We start from the raw sequence: 15,643 nt of genomic DNA on the forward strand, positions 1-15,643 counted from the left end.
CACACAACTTTACCTCCTTATTTAAAATCAAGAGGGATTGTTTAAAGAAAGATGATTACTTTTCTTTATATAGTTTAAAATAACCTTATTTTAATAATAATAATGGAGTAATAAATAACAAGAATTCGAAATAGAAAAACATTAGATGCATGTTCACAGGATGCGATGGTAATGATGGTAGCGACAGCAATAACGGTGATGTGATTATTAACGTAAAAATATTTGATGTAAAATGAGGTTGTATAATATTTTAAAGTTTGAATGTCAAAAGGTAATATAGCTATAGTAGAGACTAGAGAGAGATGTATCATGTACTCATTTAGTGAATAAAAGGACATTTCCACTTTCACCAAGTTGAGCTATGGACAGAGATTTTCAGGTATTTGTCATTTCATTTTTTTCATTATTTGGTTATAAGAATTAAGACTACAAAAATTCATTGAATAAGTAATAGATCATTTTTTGAGCTATAATTTTTTTTCAAAGAAATGTATTATTGCCCTTTAGTTATGTACTTATGTAGATTTTCTTAATTAAGTAAATTGATAGAATACATCACATATTGTTACACATTAGAGGTGTGTCTATGCAATTCACGAGAACCGAATATATATAATTCAAGTCATGTAGCTAAGATACATGGCTAAAAGGTTGATGGTGACACGGCGGGGTGCGTAATAGTTGTATAAGCAAAGGAGTTTACTCGTATCCTGATATAAACTAAATTAGATCTTTAATTGTCTAACTCGACAGTATGAATGCAACTTGAAATTACAAGTTATGTGTATCAAGTATGTGAGCTGCATGTGAAGACTTTGTTTCGATTCCCATCAAGTATGTGACTGGCCTAAGTCAACCACCAAACTAATTACTGGTAATTGTTAACTTTGTTTAAATAAGTAACATCAAAGTTAAACATTCATTCATCCACTTAATTAATATAAGGAATGTCGGAAGTATGTATGAACACAACGTACTCTAAACAAGAATCATGTCTCAACTAGCTAAGTTTGTGGGTTGTCAAGCAAGACTTTGCTTTCGACTTCGATCACACATTATTAACCTCTTAACAAAAATCATTCCCACCTCTATCTGTGTTATGCATTAGTTTACCAATATATATCAAAACTGCAGCTTCTTCTTAATTTGTTAATAGTACTTTCATTCCCACTTAATATCAAAATCAACTATATATATATATATATATATGGCTTTTAAGATCCTAGTAGCATTATTACCTTTTTTGATAATATTTGGTGTTTTATCTGCTGCTGATGATTTATCGAGCTTGGAACAAGAAGAAGCTGATGCTTTGAAACATTTCAAGAACTCAATCACAGATGACCCAACTGGTGCACTCTTGGATTGGAATTCTGATTCAACCCACCATTGCAACTGGACGGGCATCCAATGTGACGATGTTTCTCGTCGTGTAATTTTGATTTCTCTTCGTGAAACGCAGCTGAAAGGCCAAATCTCGCCTTTTCTTGGAAACCTTTCCGAACTCCAAGTGCTTGATCTATCTTTTAATTCTTTGACTGGCAACATTCCATTCCAGTTGGGATATTGTACACAGCTTATTGGGTTTTCACTAAATGCCAATTCTGTTTCTGGCCCAATTCCACCAGAACTCGGAAACCTCAACAATCTTGAGGTACTAAACCTGGGAAACAATTCCATTACTGGAATCATTCCTGCAAGCTTGTGTAACTGCACTTCATTGTCAACTCTTGGCCTTTATGAGAACATGCTTAATGGTACGATTCCCGATAGAATCGGTGACCTGATCAATCTTCAGCTTCTTGTAGCTCGTAATAACCTTTTGGAAGGTTCAATTCCTCCTTCCATTGGTAATCTGAAAGATTTGCAAGCTATTGAGTTGACTGCAAACAAGATCACCGGTATTATTCCTACAGAGATTGGGAACTTGTCAAGTTTACAAGTTCTTCACTTGTCCGAGAACTCCCTCTCAGGAGAAATACCAACTGAAATTGGGCGTTGCAAATACCTAACTTCAGTCAATATATATGAAAACAAACTTACTGGAAGCATTCCTCATGAGATTGGAAATCTTGTGGAATTACAAAGTCTGCAGTTATATAGAAATCAACTCAGCTCCACGATCCCAAGCTCGTTGTTCCGGTTGAAATCATTAGTTATTTTGCAGCTGTCAAGGAATAATCTAACCGGGAACGTTTCTTCAGAGATCGATTTAATGGAGTCGCTGGAGTCGCTGACCCTGCATGAGAACAAGCTTACAGGTGAAATCCCTGCATCCATAACCAGGTTGGTGAATCTGACATATTTGACAATTAACTCAAACTTTCTCACTGGATCAATTCCTTCAAGCATCGGGTCTTTGTATAACTTAAGGAATTTGTCTCTTTTCAACAATTTTCTTGAGGGATCTATTCCAATGAGCATCACAAATTGCACAAATATCCGTTGGATAGATTTGACTAGTAATAGGCTGACTGGGGAAATACCCGGGGGTTTAGGAAACTTGTCACTTCTTGAATTTTTACTTATTGGGGATAACAAAATTTCTGGAAAGATCCCGGATGACATATCTGGTTGTTCAAGTCTTGAAATCTTAGATATAGCGCATAACAATTTTAGTGGTTTGGTGCCACAAAGTATTGGTAAACTTTCAAGTCTACAGGTCCTGCGATTTGATGATAATTCTTTTTTCGGGCCAATCCCAAGAGAAATTGGAAATTTAAGTAGCTTGATTACGTTAAACCTCAGGCTAAACCAATTTTCAGGCACCATTCCTGTACAACTTTCAAATATCTCTTCCCTTCAAAGCCTTAGGGTGGGTGATAATAATCTGGAAGGTGGGATTCCAGATGAATTCTCTAATCTTAAACAGCTGACAGAACTTTACTTGAAGAACAACAATTTTGAAGGTTCTGCTTTCAATTCTGTTTCAAAGCTTGAGATGCTTTCTCAGTTGGATCTCAGTGGAAACAGGTTTAGCGGGCCAATTCCTGAAAGCATGGTGACACTTAATCGGTTGATTCTCATAGACCTCTCACACAACTTTCTCACCGGCTCGATATCAAGGCCCTTCATCTCAAGTATGAAGAATGTGCAGATATATCTTAACCTCTCGAACAACTTTCTTACAGGAAAGATCCCAAATGAGTTAGGAAATCTTGAGATGATACAAGCCATTGACATCTCAAACAATAATCTTTCAGGAGGTATTCCTTTGACACTCCAAGGCTGCAGAAACTTGCAGAGTCTGAATTTTTCAAAGAATCGGCTAGATGGAGAGATTCCTAGAAGTATGGCGAATTTGACCCTCCTTACATCCGTTGATCTTTCACAGAACAACTTAAGCGGCATGATTCCTGAAGGCTTTGGTAACATTTTGGGTTTGAAACGCCTGAATCTTTCTTTCAATCATCTAGAAGGACGTGTTCCAGATACGGGTATTTTCAGAAATGCCACCGCAGGTGGATTAGTTGGAAACCCTTCTCTATGTGTTACTAACAACACCAAATTATGCACCTCGGCCTCAAGGAGATCAAACCGCTCAAATCGATTATCCAAAAAGACGATACTGATAATTGCAGTACTCGGATCTCTAGGTTTGATACTAGTTTTATTTATGGCAGTTTTATTTTATCGACAACATGTAAGAAAACAGATGGTCAAAAGATCCATGAACCCAGAACCAGAGTACACCCCAGAGCCTACTCACAAAAGATTTGATAGAAAAGAGCTTGAAGATGCTACTGAGGGGTTTAGTGAAAGTAACATTCTGGGTACAAGCAGTTTAAGCACGGTGTACAAAGGTACACTAGAAGATGGAAAGATAATAGCGGTCAAGAATTTGAACTTCACAAGGTTCTCAGCAGAATCCGATAAGAGCTTCAAAAAAGAAATGACAACGATAGCAAAACTGAGGCATAGAAATCTAGTGAAGGTACTTGGTTACGCATGGGAGAGTGGGAAACTAAAGGCGTTGGTTCTTGAATACATGGAAAACGGTAACTTGGATAGAGTTATACATGACTCTGGTATTGATCGATCAAGATGGGATCTTTCTGAGAGAGTAGCTGTTTTGGTTTCTGTTTCTAGAGGAATGTTTTACTTGCATTCAGGATATGATTTCCCTATAGTTCACTGTGATTTGAAGCCTTCTAACATCCTTCTTGATGAAAAATGGGATGCTCATGTTAGTGATTTTGGGACGGCTCGAATGCTTGGAGTTCATCAACAAGATGGCAGCAGCATCTCTTCTCAATCCACATTTCAAGGCACCATTGGTTACTTGGCACCAGGTAATGATAATATGGTATTCCTACAAATAGTGTATCTGGATGGTTTGACCTTTAAGGATGACTTCTAAAGTCAACTTTGATCAGTTTTTTATTTTATATTTTTAGTTGAACAATTTTTTCAGCCATGAACTTCTAAAGATGGTAACTTTGTATGCAATTTACTGAATTTCTAACAAAATGAATTCTTGTTTCTATCAGAGTTTGCATATATGAGAAAAGTGACGACGAAAGTAGACGTATATAGCTTTGGAATAATAATTATGGAGATTATCACTAGAAAAAGGCCTACGGGACTCACCGAAGAGGAGGGGATCCAAATCACATTGCCTCAACTCGTAGAGCAATCACTTTCCAATGGAATCAACGCGCTGACTGAAATTGTGGATCCTGACTTGGCTTCCAATTTCCTCACAAATCAAGGCGTGATAGAACAGCTTCTGAAGTTGGCCTTATCTTGCACCAGAATGGATCCAGATAATCGACCAGAGATGAATGAAGTCTTATCTATGCTTACAAATATCAGCAAGAGTCTAACCCACGAGAACCGGAAAGAGGAAGATATATCAACCCGATAACTCATATTTCATCAATTTGTTTGAGAGAATATAGCCATATAGGGACTTTACCAGCATATTTACTTTCAACATTTTGACCATTTGTATTCATGTACATATATATATATATATATATATATACGAGTATATCATTACATTTTCTGGATTTTTACAAGTATATTTTGTAAAGGTATAAAAGAAGTTTCAATCATTGTAGCAAGAGATATAAATTACCTAGCTTTCATAAGAGCTACTGTATACTGAAATCTCTAATTAAATGTATTTTTTTTTTTTAAATTCTTTTAAAAAAAAAGTCAATTTTCATATAAATAAAAAAGAATGAAGAGAATGAATATAGAAGAAAAAAAAAAAAAAAAAAAACGGTCGCACGGTTAGTCGATAATGACCAATGAAAAAGATGAAACCACAAATACCATGCCGCCGGAAACCGCCATCATCTCCGCCATCACTTGCCACCAAATCTTACAACTCTCAAATCAACCGCCACTCAACCGCCGGCGCTCACCACAATGTGCTCAATCTTTACTTCACCATGCTTAAAACCAACATTCCTCCAGACCCATATACATTCCCAAGTATGTTCAAAGCTTGTACCTCTTTAAATCTTTTTTCGCTCGGTCTTTCGTTCCACCAACATGCTGTCGTTAATGGGTGTTCCTTTGATTCCTACATTGGTGCCTCTTTGATTAACTTTTATGCAAAATTTGGGTTCAATGAAGGTGCACACAAAATGTTTGATGTAATGCCTGACAGAAATGTTGTCTCTTGGACTGCGATTATCGGGTGTTATAGTCGGTCGGGTGGTGTGGAGACTGCGTTTCAGTTGTATAGACGGATGCAATGTGAGGGGGTTAAGCCGACTTCAGTTACTTTGCTAACTATACTTTCTGGAATTTTTGAGGATGGTATTACCCATGTTCAGTCTTTTCATGGTTGTGCTATACGATACGGGTTTGGTTGCGATTTGGCTTTAACAAACTGTATGGTGAGTATGTATGGGAAATGTGGTAGAGTGGTGGATGCAAGAAACTTGTTTGAATCGATGGATGAACGAGATATTGTGTCATGGAATTCTCTGGTTTCTGCTTATGCGTTGATTGATGATGATGATAAAGAAATTTCGATACTGTTGACTAGGATGTGTTTAAGTGGATTACAGCCCGATCAGCAGACGTTTGGGTTGTTGATTTCTGCTGCTACTAGACAAGGTAATTCCTGCATTGGAAAGGTGGTCCATGGGAAAGTAGTCACTAGTGGCTTTATAGTGGATGTACACATAAAAACTTTACTTATAACTATGTATCTTAAGTTTAAAGATCTAACAACTGCTTACCGGATATTTGAAGAAATTTGGGATAAGGACATGATCTTATGGACTGCAATGATTTCTGGGCTTTTACAGAATGATTGTCCAGATAAGGCATTGGCATTGTTTCATAAGATGTTGGCTTCTAAGGTTAAGCCATCTACTACAACCATAGCTTGTGCCCTTGCAGCTTGTGCCCATATGGGTTCTTTTCGTGTAGGAACATCGATCCACGGTTACCTTTTAAGACAGAACATACCTGTAGATATTCCAACTCACAACTCTCTCATTACTATGTATGCAAAGTGTGGCCAACTAAATCAAAGTTGTGCTGTTTTTGAAACAATGAACAAAAAAGACATTGTGACCTGGAATGCTATGGTTGCGGCGCATGCACAAAATGGTCAATTGTCCAATGCTTTTTATTTATTCAGTGAAATGAGAAAATCTTTTGAGAGACCAGATTTGGTTACGGTAGTATCCCTTCTTCAAGCTTGTGCCTCTTTTGGAGCTCATCATCAAGGAAAATGTATACACAATTTTGTCATTAGGAATTCTTTCAAATCTTCCCTCTTAATTGATACAGCTTTAGTTGATATGTACTTTAAGTGTGGAAATATAGATAGTGCTAGAAGATGCTTTGATCGAATGTCAAACCATGATGTAGTCTCATGGAGTACGGTAATTGGTGGATATGGTAGTCATGGTCAGGGCAAGAATGCTCTAAAGATGTATACGGAGTTCTTGCAGTCTGAAATTGAACCAAATCATGTTACTTTCTTATCTATTCTCTATGCTTGCAGTCATAACGGGCTTGTCAATGAAGGTATTAGCTTGTTTAAGACTATGACAAATCATTACAAAATCAAGCCAAAACTCGAGCATTGTGCTTGCATGGTTGATCTCTTGTGTCGAGCTGGTAGGATAGAAGACGCATATGACTTCTACATGAAGATGTTTTCTGAGCCGGTCGTTGATGTTTTAGGCATTCTTCTTGATGCTTGCAGGACTAAAGGGAATAAAGAGCTTGGAGACATAATTACGTGTGAAATATGCAAGTTAAAACCTGAAGATGCTGGAAACATGGTGCAAATGGTTCATATTTATGCTTCATCTGCAAGATGGGATGATGTGGGTGAGGCGTGGTTGCAAATGAGATCTCTTGGGCTAAAAAAGATTCCTGCTTGGAGTTGTATAGAATTAAATGGGAACGTTACGACTTTTTTCAAGGACCACAGTTCCCATCCCGAGTGCAATGAGATAGTAATATGTTTGAAATCCATATTTACGCATTTGAAATCCAAAAAAACGGCTACAGACTCTTTAGAATGTTAGGATCATTGCACATGAGTAATGTATGTCTAGTATGTTTATTCTTTAATCATGTATGTCTTCCAAATTTATACATATGATCACTTAATAGTAGTGAAAGCCTTGATTATTTGTAAATTCCAAATTTATAAGTGACCACACAAACTTTATTCGTGATACCAGTCCCATAGTTCATTATGCACTTTTAGTCTTTTACATAAACAAAACTCTAAAATGTCATTTATATCCTAATGTACAGCTTTGTGAGTTTGTGCTTCACTACTACATTTGGTCAACTTTGATGGTCCAGGACTCCAGGATCCTATTCTTACCAGGTAATAAACATATCCTGACCTATTTTTCAATGTTTATGATTTTCTCTGTTAATCTATAATATAGTGCCTGTCTAGATTTCATTATGTAATATCACGCATCAAGTTGAAATGAAAAGGATTCGAACATAAAAATGTATATTTGTGTTCAAAGCCATAACGTCTAAGTTGAAAAACACTGTTAAGCTGAGACAAAAAGAACCTACAATTTCTTCTTGCGCTGCTTACTACTTAGGCTAACTAATTCATAGTATCTGTACTAGCACCCCTAGACATACCAAACAAGTTATGGTACTCCTGCTTTTGAAAGCATTATCCTTGAAAGATCCGATAATATCTACCATTTGACAATTACATTAAAAGGGCCTGTTCTTGGAGCATTGTGGACCAAAGTTTATGAAGGAAAAACCAACATCAACAAAGACACAAATCACATATGTATATATTAAAGAACACAAGAACTACTAGTCATAACTCATAAACATTACATAACCACACCAAAACCATGGGTTCATTATTATTCCTACATATGAAAGCATATAAAATTACCTTTCTACCCCCAATAGGCAGCTGTTTCAAAACAAAGGCGGTAACACCCTTGCAACAGGGGCACCTTATATTTAATTCTGCTGGGGTTCAACCTGGCAAATTACCAACACCCATCTTCTGTGCTTCAACTTTAAGAGTTTTGAGGTATTTGACAGCTTCGTCAAGAACATCAGCGGTGCTCATTTGCCGGTTACCACCAGGCACGATTCCTCTAAGTGACTTCACCATCTTTCTCATCTTTTCACGTTTTCCTTCGCTACCCTTTGACTCATGGGCCGACGTTGACCCAAACCAGTTTCTTGGTCTCGAAGAACAAGAATCAGATGTATCACTTGTATCATTTCCCGCTGTCCGTGCTGTGCTAGCCTCTTCTTCCTCTTCATATTCTTCCTCATCTTCATCTTCAAAGCTCAATAAAGCATCAATATCTGCCATATCTTCTTTCATAACCCTAGATGAGTTTGCATCTTTTTGCATCACTTTAGTATCAGGGAAGTAAGGTGCACCCATGTTCAGACCAGGGTTATACATAATCTGGCTATGCCTATCTGTCCTGTCAAATATAACATAATTTCTCGGGCAATCGTGTGATGGATGAAGGTCAACATTTTGACCAAAGAATGATGAAATACAAGGATCGGGTGAATACCCACTACTCGTTTGATCTCGATTTTGAGGGAAATTTTGTTGGCCACCCTGCATTGCTTCTTTAACCAGACGTGTCTAAACTCGTGGCTTTCTAATAGTTATGGTTTCTGGGCTTATTGTGATATGAAATAACAAAACAAAAATCTAAAAGGCAAGTGCAAAGATGCACCTTTAAGTTATTTCCATTCTGTGCGAAGAAATTTATTTCCAATTTAGTAATAATCACCAATAACTAACTGACCAATATCTTTAATTCTTATCTTCTTCTAATGTGAAATAGCAACCAAAAGGGGCAAAGCTTGCTAATATCTTGAACTTTGACTCTGAGAATTCTACGTAACAGGCTTAAGCAACTGGCGGAAATACTCAGCCTGTAACGAAACAACAGAAAATTAGTATTTTTCCAAATGTGCAAGATCAGAACACAAGTCAACTTTGGTCAATTGGTCAGAAAAATATAATGAAGGCTGACTTTGAGGTCAAACAGAAACGAGATGTACGGAGTATCTCTTTACAAAGACTAATGACTTTCGACTTTTTAGGTCAAATAAACCGAGTTCCCAATGGATTTTCAACATGGTCTAGGCCATATTCGCAGAATAAAAATTTGATTCTTAGTAGTAACTTTAAATTTATGAGAATCAAATTTGCATGCCAATCCAGACAATGGGCTTAAGATAATACATAGAAACGAGCATTACCTGACAAACTTGCATCAAATTGTAATAAGCAATGATCCCTACACTCATTTTAGTTTTACCAACTTCCTTCACAGATCGAATTCTCTTTTGTGGAACACCAATGAACATTCTCAGTCAATACGCAGTAATTAATAATACCAAGCAACGAGACTAACAAAAAAAACGCCTGCAAAAAGGCCAAATATACAGTGTGATTGGTACTTCACATATACAAACCAACAATGATCAATTGATATCCAAAAAGAAAAGTCAACATTCGGCTTTTGAGCATCTAGAAGAGCAGGAGGGCTCTTGTAAAGGCTTTTTCACATATGACAAATGTAAATGAGGAACAAAATTAAATGCAACTTACCTGGGAAGATCAAATTACAGAATAAAACGAAAAAATACTGCTAAGCGAAAACAATGTCCAAGATAATTCACTCCCAAAGAGGTCCACGGCATGTTTATTCACTTCTTCAAAATTAATCTTATAATGAACCCCACCTACATTAGAAGATAAATAAGATTATCAGGATTCAAGCACAGAATAGGAATTTGAATACCAATAACTTCACAATAACATACAGTAACAAATACATGGCGAACCATGGGTAATGGTATCGTAAACTCCAAACTGAATTTACAACTTTAAGTTGCGCTAAACTTTTATTGATGACTTCGTATAGATGAAAATCAAGACACATATATACATAAATCCAATATACTTTTCACATGATTTTATTAATAAACCACCCTAATCTCCAATTCAAAACATGGAGCGTTAATGGTAAGTATTGCATGAACATATTGCTTTAACAAACTGAATAACTCATGGAACTTGAACCACAGATGACGACCCACTTAAGATTAACTATAGTATATCATAGAGATTCTTCCAATCCCTTTATCACTTCCTAAGTAATTCTTGATCTTTGATAAACAAAAAAGAAGCTACAAATTTGTGATCCACAAAATCACTATATACTCTGTTTTAAAAACACTAAATCTAGATCAATCTATTTTAGAGAGAACTCAGCAGGTCTTGAGTTTTTTTGCAGAAAATATCCAATAATCCAAATTTTAATGAAGAAAACTTTTAAAATATATTTCTTTATCTTTGATTTGATGCTAACCAATTACCAATTATAAATATATCCAATATAATATACTATATCAAACAACCCCAATAATTTGGTGAGCGAACTCACTAAACAAAAAAACTAAAACACACCAAATACTCTATATAAAATACACTTTTGAAAGAAAAATTCCACAAAATCATCTTCAATCTCTATGAAATACTAATAACATGTGATTAAATAAACTTAGAAAAATGACTACAAACCCCTGTAATTTGATTAACTTGATCACTAAATAAAACAGTACAAAAATAAATAATTCCCAAATTCAAATTCTTTATTAGGGAGCAAAGTTTTTGTCAATAAAATTCCAAATATCTTTTACAGAAACTCCCAACAGCTTCACTAGATAGAAACAATTATAAAAATGAATACCCAAATTCAGATTCTTCAAAAGGGATCAAACTTTTTTAGAAGAAAGAATGACAATCTGTTTTCAATCTTATAAAACAATTAAAGCATACTCAGTTTAGAATCTTAAGAAAGCATCAGTTTCTTTATAGGGGACAGTAAAGATATTTAAATAAAACAGTTATAAAATACCCAGATTATTTATATAAAAAAAAAAGATCAAACTTTTATAGAAAATACTAAAAGATGTTCATAATCTACATTAGAATAACTGAACTTATAATATATATATATATACAACAACCCAGATTGAGATTCTTGAAAAGGATCGAAACTTTTTCTTGAAAAAGGATCAAACTTTTGCTCTCTTGTAATGTTAAACTCCCATAAAAATTCACCAAAACTTCTTATTCTTGAAAAAGGATCAAACTTTTTCACTAAACAAACAATTAAAACGTACCGAAAATCAAATCTGCTAAAAAGGATCAAACTTTTCAGAAAAAAGACCGATAAGATGTTCTTAATATACTATATATTCACTAAACAAACAATTATAACATGCACAAAATCAAAATTCTTGAAAAAGGATCAAACTTTTTAAAAAGACCAAAAAGATGTTCTTAAACTACAATTTAACTCACTAAATAGAACAATTAAAACATACCCAAATTCAGATTCTTGAAAAAGAATCAAACTTTTTAGAAACAAGATTCAAATGTAGAAGAAGATGATGATGATGTGTGTGTGTGGAGTTAGAAATGAGTGGTAAGGGACAAGTAAAATAGAAAAGAAAGTGGGTGTGTTTTGATGTTGGACAGTGTGCAGTGCTTGTGTTGCTTTTTTTATTGGGTATGTGCAGCAGGTGGGGGAGAGTCAAAGAGGGAGAATGTGGATGGTTGGATGAGGATTTGGAAAGAATTGTGGGGCGTTGGATTGGATATGGAGAGCACGCGTGAGCGTGATCAAGCATGTTTGACAAAATGCGTGATCTTGTCTTTCTGTCACAAATCTATCTAATCTCTTGGAATTTGGTTTTGGTTTTGTTTTAGTTTTGGTTTCTACTAATTTTTCTGAATTAGTACTCAATTAAGCCCATCTTCCACTATGTGAATACCTTTTTTTGTTACCTTTTTAAGGTGAAAAGGTAATTTATTTATGCATGTAATATGATGATTATTACGGAGTAATTAATTTATTAGGGAAAGAAATATAAGGTTGATAGTCATTTAAGTTGAGTGAAAAATCTTTCACATATCATTTTTTAAAATATAAAAAATATGGGGCTCAAACATTTATTTAAAATATTAAAAAGTTAATATATAAATGGTTTTTCACCCAAATTAGATGGATAACAGCTTATACTCACTTTTCCTTTAATTTATACATGTGATATGATAATTCATGGGGTGGGAAAGATAGTGGTAATTTTTTTTATAAAAAAAATGATATTTTTAAGAAAGATATTAAAAGATTTAACATGTATAAAGAGTTTATATTGTTCATATCAGAAATTTACTCTCTAAATTTTATGATAAAAGTATAATTAAACCCCAAAGTAAAACCCTTTAAAAAATATTTTTATAAATAAGTTTGTTAGATCAATATCAAGTATGCTTAATTTTATACTATTTGTTGTATCTTATTGTGATGAAATGCTGGTTGTACGAACTTAATAAAGTGAGAAATCTAATTCTTGTAAGTTAAAAGATTGTAAGAATTTTTTTTGTAAGGTAAAAAAGAGTGGGGTTTAGTCATAAGGGGGTGGCTTATGTCATTTGACGTCATCTCATTTAGGAGAAAGCCTAATCAAAATGGTGGAGTGGGTGAGTTTTTGATAAGTGGCATTAGATAATTAGTTAGGATAATTTTAAAGGTACAAAAGTGAGAACACGAATGGGATAGATAGACTTTCTCTCTAGGTCGTGCGAAGTCTTTTTTTGAACTGAATCGCCTTGGTTTAAGGGGGGGGGGGATGTACTCAGCGACCCTTCCATTCAGTGATTATGGAGAAAGTTGCTTGGGGAAAAACTCTACTCCTTTCGGTATATATTTTTTTTAGTGGTTATTTGAATTGCGAAAAAAGTTTAATATATGTAAAAGTATATAATAATTTTTTTATGTACAAATAATGATCCATAAACCATGAATGTTTGTCGTGATTTATAAGGTAAGGTAAGGAAGTGTAATATGTGAAAAATTATATAATTATATATATTGTTTGATTTTTATATACGATTGATTTGTTTTATATATTAGAAGAATAAGAAAAATAAACCAAACATAATCCATGATCCATGGATGTTTGTCGTGACGTGTGTGTAATACAAACCTAAGAAGTTTTAGTTGTAATTTAAAGTGTGTACAAATGGATAAACTTGTCGATAGATGACAAACTTAATGCATGTAGATGACACATTGGAATCCTTTCAAGTTCTGAATAAATATGATAGGTCATGCTAAGTTTTGTGTAAAATCAATAAAATAGTAAAACTGATTAACGCTAAAAATCTCATAGTTTTGCTCTTGCGGGACTCCAAGCATAATCTATTATTAGGTTCATTTTGACCTAGAGGTGATTCCAATCCGTATAGTAACTATCAAAATTTTGTTTTAGCATTCTAGCGTTATAAAAAGCATATTGTTTTACTCGTTTTTCAGATCTATAATATATAGCATATCATCTAACCATCTAACTCTTGTTGACAAGTTATCATTTAAATGTCACAAGTCTATGGGAATTTTGAATGACATGGGCTAACATTTCACATAATTTAAATGCCACTCTATTTAACATATTCTTAATTTTAATATTTTTAAAGTTTAAATGTTACTTTTCTCTACTCTTAACGTAGCCGGGGATACTTCAATAAACAAGTATATTTTTTTTCTCATGCTTCTTTCGATCGACAGGTATGTAACCTAATCTCTTTACACTTTTTTTGACTTTTACATCTTTATGGTCGGAGGTCCTTATAGAAACAGTCTTTTTACCTTTGAGTAAGGGTAAGACTGTTTACAGCTCACCTCCCCTTTACCCCGCTTAGAGATTGGATCTTATTGTTATTGTTGTAGTTCTTAGCTCATATGCTTATAGATACATTTAATTTGTCAAAAATGGCTGATAATAAAATTCGTGATAATATATATGTGTGTGTGTGTTTATGGGAATAGACAATAATAACCAGATGAGGTTTTTCATCGTACGTGTTATCCAAAGATCGTAAGTTATCGTTTGACTCATTTCTAGCAATATAACTGGGTTCAGTTTCCATCATTTTGTTTTGCCGCTCTATGCTCTTGTGATATTTACCTAGCACAAGATTTAGACCAAGCCCGTTCGTTATAAATCACCTCCAAGATTTAGAGAGATGTTTTATGTTAAAAAAAGGGATTAATCACGGAAAGACCAACGTACTTTCCCATTTGTACACAGTTGTCCATTATACTTTTTTATTAATGAGGTTTACCCACATACTTTTCTTTTTTGTACACGGTTGACCAATATTACCGACTATCACAGGTAAACGGATCAACTTTGGGTCAACCGTGTACAAAAAAAAAGTATGTGGGTAAACCTCGTCAATAAAAAGTATGATGGGCAATCGTGTAAAAATAAAAAAGTACGTTGGTATTTTCGTGATTAATCCAATTTTAATCAACGTTCGTAAACATGTACTTTTTAATCAACACAACTATATATTATATTGTCAATTGTTTCCTTGCTTTCTATTTTCATAATTATGTTCATATTATAATTATACTCTTACACACAACTCAACATCGCTCTAATATAGATCATTTTTAAACCACACGTTAAAAATGAAAAAAATATAATTCATCTCGGATGTACAACGCACGGGTCTTAAGACCTCGTTACAAAGAAAAAACAAGTTTTGAGGTCGGGCACCAACATTCATTATTATTAGGTTGCAATGATATGCAACATCCACATGTCAAAATGTTCAAAATTTTTGTATTTTGGGTTTCGTATGAAATATTTGGTTGTTATCCCTTTTTTAGTAAGAAAGATTCGCATGTATTAAGTATGCGGGATCATCCATAAGATATTTTTTTTCAGTCATACATCACTCCTTTTTTTTGATTAATCATGAAAAGACCAACGTACTTTTCCATTTGTACACGGTTGCCCATTATACTTTTTATTGATGAGGTTTACCAACATACTCTTTTTTTTGTACACGGTTGACCCAAAGTTGACCGGTTTACTTGTGATAGTCGGTAATATTGGTCAACCGTGTACAAAAAAGAAAAGTATGTGGGTAAACATCATCAATAAAAAAGTATAATGAACAACCATGTACAAATGAGAAAGTACGTTAGTCTTCCCGTGATTAATCCCTTAAAAAAAATCCCTTTAGAACAATTTATGTGGTTGCTGGAGAAAGGTTTTGTAAACGGTCATAAGATATCCCGATTAAGACAAGTAATGTATGAGT

The 15,643-nt window shown here is 34.4% G+C and overlaps 3 protein-coding genes across 3 annotated transcripts; 2 read left to right on the plus strand and 1 right to left on the minus strand.

The window, feature by feature from the left end:
* The first annotated feature begins 1,207 nt into the window (after window positions 1–1,207).
* On the plus strand, window positions 1,208–5,093 carry LOC122592194 (LRR receptor-like serine/threonine-protein kinase FLS2). The gene is made up of 2 exons (XM_043764393.1): window positions 1,208–4,292; window positions 4,491–5,093. The coding sequence occupies exons 1-2, from the start codon at window positions 1,208–1,210 to the stop codon at window positions 4,865–4,867; spliced, it is 3,462 nt and encodes a 1,153-aa protein (XP_043620328.1). The 3' UTR covers window positions 4,868–5,093.
* A 135-nt stretch (window positions 5,094–5,228) lies between these two features.
* LOC122594124 (pentatricopeptide repeat-containing protein At4g04370) lies at window positions 5,229–7,622 on the plus strand. Its single transcript, XM_043766601.1, has one exon. The coding sequence runs from the start codon at window positions 5,256–5,258 to the stop codon at window positions 7,506–7,508; it is 2,253 nt and encodes a 750-aa protein (XP_043622536.1). The 5' UTR covers window positions 5,229–5,255; the 3' UTR covers window positions 7,509–7,622.
* A 616-nt stretch (window positions 7,623–8,238) lies between these two features.
* LOC122591193 (transcription factor bHLH144) lies at window positions 8,239–11,994 on the minus strand. The gene is made up of 4 exons (XM_043763415.1): window positions 11,851–11,994; window positions 10,067–10,200; window positions 9,715–9,880; window positions 8,239–9,384 (listed from the first exon to the last, which is right to left on the minus strand). The coding sequence occupies exon 4, from the start codon at window positions 9,065–9,067 to the stop codon at window positions 8,453–8,455; it is 615 nt and encodes a 204-aa protein (XP_043619350.1). The 5' UTR covers window positions 9,068–9,384; window positions 9,715–9,880; window positions 10,067–10,200; window positions 11,851–11,994; the 3' UTR covers window positions 8,239–8,452.
* Window positions 11,995–15,643: the final 3,649 nt, after the last annotated feature.

Source organism: Erigeron canadensis, chromosome 3 (genome assembly GCF_010389155.1).
Source record: "Erigeron canadensis isolate Cc75 chromosome 3, C_canadensis_v1, whole genome shotgun sequence".
Lineage (NCBI taxonomy): Eukaryota > Viridiplantae > Streptophyta > Magnoliopsida > Asterales > Asteraceae > Erigeron > Erigeron canadensis.

Bases quoted from the DNA above. Each gene is read 5' to 3' on its own strand.
- LOC122591193 (XM_043763415.1), bottom strand. From the start codon at position 9,067: ATGCAGGGTGGCCAACAAAATTTCCCTCAAAATCGAGATCAAACGAGT.
- LOC122592194 (XM_043764393.1), top strand. From the start codon at position 1,208: ATGGCTTTTAAGATCCTAGTAGCATTATTACCTTTTTTGATAATATTT. The intron at 4,293-4,490 runs GTAATGATAATA...TGTTTCTATCAG, and splicing joins CATTGGTTACTTGGCACCAG to AGTTTGCATATATGAGAAAA.
- LOC122594124 (XM_043766601.1), top strand. From the start codon at position 5,256: ATGAAAAAGATGAAACCACAAATACCATGCCGCCGGAAACCGCCATCA.